At 49.3% G+C, this 10,747-nt stretch overlaps 1 protein-coding gene and 1 long non-coding RNA gene across 4 annotated transcripts in view; both read left to right on the top strand.

Moving 5' to 3' along the window:
- LOC109551131 (uncharacterized) overlaps nucleotides 1–3,733 on the top strand; it is a 31,341-nt gene extending 27,608 nt beyond the window's left edge. For both annotated transcript variants that reach the window (XR_012325710.1, XR_004521811.2), the window contains one exon: nucleotides 2,933–3,733. This is a non-coding gene — a long non-coding RNA (uncharacterized lncRNA). The remainder of the gene's footprint in view (nucleotides 1–2,932) is intronic.
- Nucleotides 3,734–5,470: 1,737 nt separating this feature from the next.
- TTC7A (tetratricopeptide repeat domain 7A) overlaps nucleotides 5,471–10,747 on the top strand; it is a 125,686-nt gene continuing 120,409 nt past the window's right edge. The window contains exon 1 of one of the 2 annotated variants that reach the window (XM_033838582.2): nucleotides 5,471–6,032. In XM_033838582.2, coding sequence (XP_033694473.1) covers nucleotides 5,849–6,032 — 184 coding nt within the window. In that variant the 5' untranslated portion in view covers nucleotides 5,471–5,848. The remainder of the gene's footprint in view (nucleotides 6,033–10,747) is intronic. The other variant, XM_033838581.2, reaches the window with a different exon arrangement.

Raw genomic sequence — 10,747 nt, 5'->3', positions numbered from 1 at the left:
CCCAGTCTTAGTATAAACCTCAGTCCATGCCTTCCTTGGACCCAACTTCTGCTTCTTACCTGTATTGATGCTATTGCCCAAATCTGTGCACTTGTTTTTCTAAATAGCATCATTTCACCAAGGATAATTCAGAATGACAGTGGCCACTATAAGAACTTTTGTTTTTGTTTTTTTTGTTTGCGGTACGTGGGCCTCTCACTGCTGCGGCCTCTCCCGTTGTGGAGCACAGCCTCCAGACATGCAGGCTCAGTGGCCATGGCTCACGGGCCCAGCCGCTCCGCGGCATGTGGGATCCTCCCGGACCGGGGCACGAACCCGCACCCCCTGCATCGGCAGGCGGACCGTCAACCACTGCGCCACCAGGGAAGCCCCACTATAAGAACTTTTGATACGAACAAAGTTATTCACTTGAGAAGTGCCTTTGAAGGAAAAGGGAACATAATTCCAAACATCCAACGGTCTTCATTTTTTTATTAGCATGAGGAGGCATCCAAAAGAAATTGGATTCCAAAATCGCCTCCTGAACAGATTCCTTGGCCAAAGCAAAAGAAAAATATGAACTTAAAACTGTCTTTTAGATCTCCCACAAATCACAACTCAAACACACTATTCCTCTTCCTCTATCCTACATTCTTCCATCTACTGCTGCCCCATCTCTCCCTCTGACCCCCTCTCCTTCCCTCCTAGCCAGCCAGGTACCCCAAACCTCACTTAACCTCTTTAAGGGAAACCTCCTTCAGCACAGAGAAAAACTCTTATGGTGAATTTTAAGCTCTGGTTCCATTCTCAGCTGAAAGCCATTGCCTAAGACTCTCCAAGGCCTAAATAAGATAGAACATTGCAGAGGAATTTAGAATAGTTTGAGGGACATGTAATCCAGAGTGGCCAGATATATACCAATAGTGCATATGTTGCAAAAAGTTGGATAAAAAAGTCAGAATTGGAAGACCTCCAATGATGACTTAAAAGACCTTGAATTGTATAGGAAGCTGAAGGGACTTAGAAACACTGCAGATGTCGGTCAAGGACTTTCGGAGGCTATCCTTTGCCTTTCCTGTGAAATTAGTGTTCTGATTCAGTTCTTCAAGCCAAAAAAAAGAGAAGCCTGATGGAGACTTTAGGGATAGGTTCTTTAATACGTTGCATTCAGTAGTAAATCTTGAAGCAGATGTGACCCTGGCTCTCCCTCTTATCTTTTTGTGAATGGCCTCAAAGCAGAACTAGAGGATTTAATATGCAAGCAAAAAGTAGGGTGGGAAATAGGCCCATGGCCAGACCTCCAAAACCTTGAAAGAGCTCTATTTTAAAAGAGCTCTAGAACTAAGAAACTAAAGGGAAAAGAAAGAAAGAAGTTATCAGTGAAGGTGTTCAATTTCCCATTCTACCTGCAAACCCACGAGGAAACATTTCTCTAAAAATTAAAACAGTCTTGCAATTTTGATTGATATGGTCACAATAATATCAATCTTAAACCTGAGCACTATGATACAGATCTTCCTCAACCTATAATGGGGTTACATCCTGATAAACCCATCATAAGTTGAAAATATCCTAAGTCAAAAATGCATTTAGTAAACCTAACCTACCATCACAGCTTAGCCTTGCCACCCTTAAATGTGCTCAGAACTTACATTAATTAGCCTGCGACTGGGCAAAATCATCTAACACAAAGCCTATTTTATAATAAAGTATTGAATATCTCTTGTAATTTATTGACTACTGTACTGAAAGTGAAAAACAGAATGGTTGTGCGGGTACAGAATGGTTATAAGTGTATTGGTTGTTTCCCCTTGTGATCACGTGTCTGACTGGAAGCTGCCCTGCCCTGCCCAGCATCATGAGAGAGGATCTTACGGCACTTTGCTAGCCTGGGGAAAAAGACCAAAATTCGAAATTCTAAGGGTGGTTTCCACCAAACTGATATCACTTTCCTACCATCTTAAAGTTGGAAGAAATCAAACCATCATAAGTCAGGGACCCTCTGTACAACCCTTTCCTTGGAGTCAACAAACTACTTGGTCAGGCATCTATCTAATAATCCTAAATATCTAAAACCACACCTTCCCTAGGCCCCGGCACTTAACCATCAGCCCCGTACTTTTAACCAAGGAATGTTCTTTTCTCCTTTGTGACACTACACTCATTAACTTAATAGCAAGGGATTTACTGTGTGAATGGAATTGCCACATTAAATGCTCTCCTGACGGCCTCTTCCCTCCAGTCCCTGAGGACCTCCCTGTTCATAATGAGGTCCTGGCTAATTCGGTTATTTATTTGCCAGTACTTTTGTGTGTAAATCAAACATAGATTGAAGCTCACCTGTGGGCAAGCAATTCCAGAATGTCAGACATTCTACTAGAACTAAACCCATCAAGGTTCAGACTGACCCACCTAAACCTCTACCCAAGTTTGCACAATAGCCTTTAAAACAAGGCACTAAGGAAGGAATAAAACTAAAATCAAAAGCCATAAAGAGAAAGGAGTCTTCATACCTCATCCTAGTCCTTGTAATACTCCTATCCTCCCAGTCAAAAGCCCAGTGGCAGGAGTATAGATTCACTTAGGTCCCTGGGGCCATAAATAAGTCACTCTCCACTTCCCTTTAGAACCAAACTCAAATACTGTTTTATCCTCAAGGCCTAAGGAGACTGACCACATGTTGTACAATTGTAGAACTCTGTTGTGCTTTCTTTGGTGTCTCTTTAAATCAAAAGTTAATACCTGTCTTCTCCAAGGAAAATCAACAACATACTTGGACTGGTATGCCTCAGTTTCTGAGATGCCCTTCTACTTTTCACAAGTCCTCAACCAGGACCTCCAGAGCTTTAAATTGCCCTGTGACCCTATTCTTAGCCAATATTTGGATAATCTTTCTTGTTCCAAAGGTGAGGCAAGCTCTAAGGCTGATTCATCTCTCTGCTTCCTCTTTTAGCTCAGGGCGGGCATATGGTTTCCAAGAGAAGTGAACAATTTGTCAAAGGAAAGTGCACGACCTAAGACAAGATTTGTTCCGTGGAGGCAAATCTCAATCCAGACAACCAACTGTGCAAAAGGTACCCGGCCAACTAAGAGACAATTATGAGGATTCCTGAGTCTCACTGGCCACTGCAGGCTGTGTGTTCCCAAGTTTTCTGAAACTCCCATACCATTATTTGACCTGCCCAAGTCTCTGGTAACCAAACCTTTTCTCTGAGAACAAACATGAACTTGTTTTTTGTGAGTTGAAATGAGGTGTTCAATACCCTCCTACTCGGGGCCTAACTAAACATCATAAGCCTTTCAACCTATAAGTAAATCAGAGATCTCACTAAGCCCTTAACTTCATGAGAATAAAGACTAATAGCTTAGCCTCTCTTGTGATCTAATGGCAAGAGCTTCCCACTTTGTTAAGGGGCAGCAGCTAAACAAATAGTCTCCTATTGGCTTGGCTTTAGAGTCTCCTTTAAACCAGATGGTCCCTCGTGCTGTACCATCTTTCTTGCTCCCTGAAAATACACAGTTCTCATTAAGTCGATTTACCTCCTGCGAACTTCCTTCTTTTCTCTGAGATGCTACAAAGATTGTCAAGGCAGTGCTCTCCCTCACTGTGGTAAGCAATGAACTCAGCTTCACCTGATCAGCAAGTTATTTCGGTAGCATTTCTGAGCTGGCAAATGACAGCGGTCTTTATCAGAATGTGTCCTAAACTCTCATCTGAGAAATCCCAGATTATTAAAAAATAAAAACATCCACCACTCTTTCTATTTGTCATTGATTTTGGAAAATATTACTGATTGGATCATGATTGTTCTTTGTTCTTGTTCCTACAGCCTCTTACTCCCCTGAAAGATGTTGGTCACTAATGGGCTGGGGTCCTGTCTCTGCTGGAAAAGAGCCGTGAAGGGGTCCAGCATGTGTTCTGTGGTGCTGAGGGGCAGTTTGTCATAAGCTTTCACCATGATGCTGTGTTCCTCCCTCCCATGCCCACACAAATATTGATGCACCCGCGGAAGAAACAGGCAGCAATACCCCTTCAGTTAGTTCCCTGGAGTCCAGCAAACTGGGGGAGGGGTTGGCAAAGGATTGGAGAGAAAAGAGGGAGGGGAGGAGTTTTCCTTATTTTGTCAGGATTCCTCTTATCAGCTCTGCTTTTCTTTGCCTGCCCTAGGGCTGACTCTGGGGAACACCAGATTGGGGCAAATCGCAGGGTGTCCTCAGGCCACCCTCACCCACAGTACACGCACATCTCTCTCCAAGTGAAATCTGGTTTTGGTGACCAGCAAGGGCAGGCAAAGGGTAACAAAAGGCCGGCTAGAGCAGTTGACAAGAGTAGGTGAGGAGGAGTTTGTGTAAATTGAGTAAACTGCCAAAGCTGTCCCCATTTTCCTTCATCTATCTCCTGGTCTCTAAGAGCTCAGGACAGACCCCAGAGCGGCAGCCAAGGTGAGGAATTCTGCCCCCCAAACAAGGAATGGAGCAGCATTTGAAACCTACAGAAGAGGATATCCACGGGGGAGGGGGGGGAGTTGGGGGCGACAAGGGGGGGCGGGGGGGGTAGGAAGGCTGCCTTCAACAGATAACCCCTTGTGGGCCCAGGAGCCTGAGCTCCACTTGACAAAAACTTCCCACGGTTACAGTTGTCTGGAAGCACGAAGCAGTGAGTCTCCTGACACTTAAAAGCTTGCTCTAACTCTCCCGTATTCTGGAATCTTCGGTCTGTGCCATGCACTATGTCACTTAGTTTTGTTTTGTCGCTTTGGTCTCGCTGTGATTTCTTGAGTGATGGCCTCCATCCCCACAAGGGACTGTACGCTGGTGTCGCCCCGAGGCGGGGTCACCATAACCAGTGTTAGGCAGAGGGTGTCGTCCGCCTCTGCCCCCGGAGCCGCCCTATAATCCTTTGAACTTCTTCGTCCCCACAGCAGCGAGCTAAGTCCTAGAGCTCGGTACAGCTTTGATCAGTCTTCAGACACCAGAATTAAATATGTAAATACCAAGTTGGAGAAACAGCTTAAAAAGTTTAAGAAATCCAGAGCAACGGGATTCCGCAGAGGACAGGCCTGCCAGTTGGGTTGGGGGCAGACAGGTTGGAAAGAGGAACACCGCGCTGAAAAAACAACGTTCAAGTCTCTCGCGGTGGAGGCGTCCCGAGAGTCGCTGGACTCCGAACCGGCGGGTTCTCCCGAGAGCCCCGCGTGTGGCGCGCAAGGCTCGTGCGGCCCAGCAGGGCGGGACCCGGGCGGCAGCCGGCGGCTCTCCGGCGAGGCTCGCTCTAGGAGTTGGGAGTGACCGGCGGGCCGGCCTCTCCCGGGATTTGTGACGTGCCGGACAGCGGTGGTGACGGGGCCACCACATAAAGCCGGGTCGTCGGGGCGGGGGTCTCCCAGGCCAAGAGCCCCGATGGGATGGGGGAGGGGTGGCGAGCGAGGCGCCCCCGACCTCCGGGGCTCCGCGCAGCATTAAGGTGACGCGCGCCCGGCTCGCCGAGGCCGCGCCACGCCCCCGCGGGGGTGGAGCCGCGGCCGGGGGCGGGTCCGAAGCTGGCGGCGCCCAGGCCTGGGGCGGGGGCTGTGACAGCAGCTGCAACGGCGGCAGCGGCGGCGCCTGAAGCTGCTGCAGCAGAGGCGGAGGCTGCTCCTGGACGCGTCCGGGCCGCTCAGCCGGAGCCCCAGCCCCGAGGCGCCGGGGGTGCGCTGGTTGCTGCGGCTGCTGCCCGCCGGCCGCCGCCCGGGCCCCCGCTGCCACCCGGGCCCCGGCCGCCGCTCGCGCCCGGGTCGACCCCGCCCGCGTGTGTGCCCCAGCCGGGACGCCGCCCCCGGCCGGGTCTCCACTTCTCGGCCGCACCTCCCATGACAGCGCCCGCTCGAAGATGGCTGCGAAGGGCGCGCACGGCTCCCACCTGAAGATGGAGAGCGAGCTGGAGCGCTGCCGCGCCGAGGGCCACTGGGACCGCATGCCAGAGCTGGTCCGGCAGATGCAGACGCTAGTCGTGCCCGGCGGCGGGGGCGGCCGGCGAGCCAGCCCGAACGCCGTGCTCACCTCTGTGGACACCGGTGAGTGAGGGAAGGACGGGGCCGGTTCACAAGCGCGGAGCGCGCGAAAGGCGCCTCCTCCAGGAAGCGGGCCCCGACTGCGTGGGGCCGGCGGTGGCTGCTTTCGGTATTACCGTTCCTGCAGTGCTGGTCTTAGGAGCAACCAGGGTAGTAAGGAAGGTTCTTCTGCCCAAGGAGAAAACTCACATGCTTTGGGGAAAAGAGAGAAACGGTTTTTGCCCTCTGCCCTTTCGGATCATGTGGGCTGCTCCGACTGCTGTGAAATGGTGGTTTCGGCACGCATCAGATTGGGGCTTAGGCCGGACTCTTGCGCCGCGCCTCCAATCCCCATTCCGGTTCCTAAACTCCGTCAGGTGAAGGCTGTGCCTGTCTCTCCTTGCCCTCCCCCTCTTTCCCCCAAGTCAAATTAACGGCGAAGCTCTGTGCACAGCCAGTATGATTGGGGGCTTAACGAGCGCCGGGTGGAGTGGTGGAGAAGTGGGAAAGAGGCCTGGTAAGCCTCAGTTTCTTCTTCTGAGTTCTGGCTCGGGACGCATCTAGCCCTGGCAGTCTGTGGCTTTAGCAGTAGGGCTGGTTTGGCTGGGCTGGGCTCTTGTGCTGGGGTTGGAAGGCACCCTGATGTGGCAGTGGGAGAACACCCCGCCCCAGTCTCTAACCTCAAACCTGTTCCTGGTGCCTTCAGCTCAGCCCTGAGCCCTCTCTTTGTGCGCAGCCAACTTTAGAGCCTTTGTGGAAGGAGGCAGGGAGTAAATAAATACAGATATAAAGAGTTTTAAAGACTGCCCAGTCTGTGGAAGGCTCTGTGAGGAGACAGAATGATAACGATAATAGTAACAGTAATAGCTAACTCGCTCACTCACTGTGTGCCAGTGTACTAAGCACTGTAATCAACTCAGTTTCTCCCAACAACCCCATGAAGCAGGTACTCTTGTTTGCCACTTACAGATAAGGAAACTGAGGCACAGAGAACTTAAATAACTTGATCATCCAGCCAATAAGTGGTGGAACCAGGATTTGAACCTAGGTTTCTGAGTACATCCTTTTAACCACTTGCACCATTACCTCTCCAAGAAGTATAACAAAATCCCAGCTTGAAGAGTTGACAAAATGAATGGGAAGGCAGAGGGGCGATCAGAGGGCAATTGTGTTAGATTATGGTGCTTAGAGGAAGAGGAGTTTTCAGGAAGCAGCAGAACTGGTACTGGCCTCTAAGTGGTGTTGGGAAGGGCAGAGTATGTTTGCCCAATGAGGAGGAAGGATAGATGGACATCGAGGGGGCTAGGTGGCAGGGATGGACAGTCGGTTTGAGGCTTTGAGGTAGGTCTGAGCGTGGCAGTGAGGGGTAGTGGCCAGAGCTAAAGATGCACGTTTGGTAGAAACTGATGAGACCCCGCCTTCCAGGGAAGGACAGATACATTTCAGGTTCCCCTCTGTCCCCTGTGTGGGGTGATGTGGTGGGGTGGGGCTGGTGAGGGTGGAATGGAAGATGACCCATGCAGAGGGCACTGGGGCCTGGTCAAGTGTGGGAATCTGGGTGATGAGGTTGGCAGCGCCACAGAGAAGCATGCTGGGCCCAAGACAGTAACCGGGGCCACCTGAGTCTCTCCAGGGCTTTACTTCCTCAGCTGTTCTTCAGAGGTCCTAAGGAGGTTGAGTAATTAATTCCTTGGTATTCTAGGATAAAAGGGTTTGGGGAGCCAAACAAGCTAAGTCATTAGACCTAACAGATTCAATATTGTTAAACTGATCTTTTTTAACTGCAGGACTTCTCAGAGCCTTTAATATGCTCACCTGCGTATGATGTTCAAGCCGAGGTTAGAGTATAAATACCACATTTCTCAAACTTCCTTTGACCGTACTCTATGAAGGATTATGGGGAAACACTGGTATGGCATAGTTTATAAATGGTATGGTATAGTTATAAAGTGCTTCTTCTATTTGAAAAAAACTTTTTTTGTAAACAGCCCTGTGGGGAGGGCAGGAATTATTGTCCCCATTTTAGACATCAAGGCCCAGAAAGGTCACATAATGAGTATGTGGCAGAGACTGTACCCAAACCGGAGTCCCTGACACCAGGTCTACTAGTGACAGAGGGAGGAGTGTGGAGCCTGGGTTGGCTTCACTGTGGGAACTGACTAGCACAAAGAGGGAGGCTAAGGTCAGTGGGGTCTCTCCTGCCAATTTTGGGGTTTGGTCCTATGAGCGATTTTCTCCCATTGTTATTTCCAGATACATTTATCCCAGAACGCACACATGCCTGCATGCACGTGCACACACAGACACACACAAGGAAGGAAAACAAATGACTCCCGAAGCCCATGCTTAGGGCATTTTTTGGATTGTCTGCTATTTTGGTTCTCTCTCCACTGGGTTCCTTGATCACTGGAGGGATCAAGGGCCTGTTTTTTTGAGGGGGTGTGGACACTGAGCCACCTGCAGCCCGGGAGGGAGATTCTTAAAAGCCCCACCTGGTGTGTTAGACTCAACGACCAGAAGCTTCAACATAATTACATAATTTGGGAGAGGTGAGGAAGGTGCTGAGGGAGGAGGACAAACCCCAGCTGAACGCTATTTTACAGACAGAGGCCCTGCTGTATCTGTGGGATTTCCCAAAGAAACGAAGGATAGCCCCCAGAACATGGGTTTCACTCCAGGGAGCACAAGGGGAAGACCCAGCTGAAGGGGGGGGACCTCTTTCTGATCTGGTGGGAGTAAAGGATCAGGAGATGCTCCTGCGGAAGGGGCCCCCTTTTCCTGTCTGGGGAGGCTGCTCCCCACCACCTGCCCAGGGGGAAGGTGGTTACTACTGTTTGTACATTTTCTTTCAAACTCACATCCGGTTTAGATTTGGTCAGGATGGAGCAGGGGAACCCCGGAGGGTGGCTAGCTGTAAAGGGTTTTGTTCACGTAAAAACAAAGAGCCCCATCCAAGTGGTTTAAAAAGAAACAAAACACTTTATTGAGAAAAATTTCCAAAACGTCAAAAAAGTAGAGAGAAAAATGAATCCCATATACCCATCAATCAGTGTCAGTGATCACAAACTCATGAATAGTTTTGTCTGAGCTACGCCCTGGGCCGTTTCTCCCCCACGTTGCAATATTTCAGTATGTATTTATTAAACAAGAACTCCTTTGAAAAATAAAACTACCATATTTTTACTACAGCTCCCCCTCATCTAATTATTTAATTTTACAGTTTGTTTGCTAGAATGAGGATCCAAATAAGGCCACACATTGCATTTGGTTAATGGGTTGAATCTTTCTTTTATCCCCAACATTTTATTATGAAAAGTTCAAACATACAAAAAGTTGAAAGAATTTTGCAGTAAACACCTGTATTCCCACCACCTAGATTTGAATATTCTTTTACTGTACTTACTTAAATCACATCTGCTACTCTCTCCATCCATCTGGAGTCTCTCCTAATCTGTAGTCATCCCCTATCTTTTTTTTAATTAGTGATTTTTTAAAAAAAACTGGAAATTGTTCTGAGCATTTTTTCAGTCGAAGTTAGCAGGAGTACGTTTGAGGCAGGTGGCCTCTCACTAGTTTTGCCCTCTTCCTCCTCTTGCCGCGGTTGGTAGGTCCCAGCCCTTTGCAGTCCTGTGAAGTGAGCAGCTGCAGAGACCACCGTGGCCCCATTTGACCCAGTAGGGAAGGGTCTGGTCTGAGCACCTGGGCTGCCAGCTGGAACCACCTTTCCTGACTGAATTGGCAGGTGGAAGAATGGGGAGCACTGCCCTGCAAATATGGGTTCCAGGGAGGAGGCCGGTGTCCTTGAAGTGGGTCCCTGTGAACTGGCACGCTGCGAGAGGCCTGGAGAGGGGTGGGAGTGGAGAGGAAGCTAGCCGCCAGAGGCCTCCTAAACAAGGTGGGGAGACTGGACGGGCCACTAAGTGGGGACTTCCTTTGGACCTCTGCTAAGAGCAGAGGGCTGGGCTGGGCTGCCAGAATCAGGAGCCAGGCTCCCAGAGTCTGTTGCACTGTCTGGGAGGAAGGCCTTCCTAATGCCCCAGCAAGGGAGAAGCTGGAACACTTTACCCAAACCAGGACAGGGAGTAGGTTTCGTACGCTAGGATGATGAAGAGCAATCTGTTTTACCTTTGGAGAAGGATAGGAAAGCCTCGATCCACCTGGATTCTTATTTAACAACTGAAAACCTAGAACTTTTCATTCCAAACTACCCTTCAGTTCCATAGACTGACCAGTTGAGAACAGTGGGATGGAAAATGTGGAGCAGGGAAGAGAGTTAGACAAGGAAGAAAAGAAAGTAAATTCCCGATATCTACTTGAGTGTACGCTAAACGGAAAAACAGAGAGACTGAGTTGGGTGTGAAGAGGGAGGGCAAAAAGGCTCTGGACAAGGATCCGGAGTGTTAATCTACAGAACAGTCTGAAACTTACAAGTGTGTGACAGTGAGAACTACTCTTATTCCTGCCCTTGGAATTACGATTCGCTTTTAACCTACTGTTTACAGCTCTTAGACTGTTCTTCATTTCCAAACTGTCAGAAGCTATGCTGTGTGTGGGAGGTGGGGAAGAGGGACTGTTCTTTGGCTGTGTTATGTTATGTGGGTTGTGACCATAACAACATTGCATCTTTATTGTCATCTATAAAATGGGAATCATTTCTACCTATCAGGGCTGTGCAGATCAAATGATACTATATAATAAAGTACCTGGTACTCAGTGGGCCATCAGCAAATACCAGCCCC

The sequence above is a fragment of the Tursiops truncatus genome, chromosome 14 (assembly GCF_011762595.2).
Source record: "Tursiops truncatus isolate mTurTru1 chromosome 14, mTurTru1.mat.Y, whole genome shotgun sequence".
In the NCBI taxonomy this organism is placed as follows: domain Eukaryota; kingdom Metazoa; phylum Chordata; class Mammalia; order Artiodactyla; family Delphinidae; genus Tursiops; species Tursiops truncatus.
The sequence above is the reverse complement of the archived record's forward strand: the minus strand, read 5'-3'. Positions and strand labels throughout refer to the sequence as shown.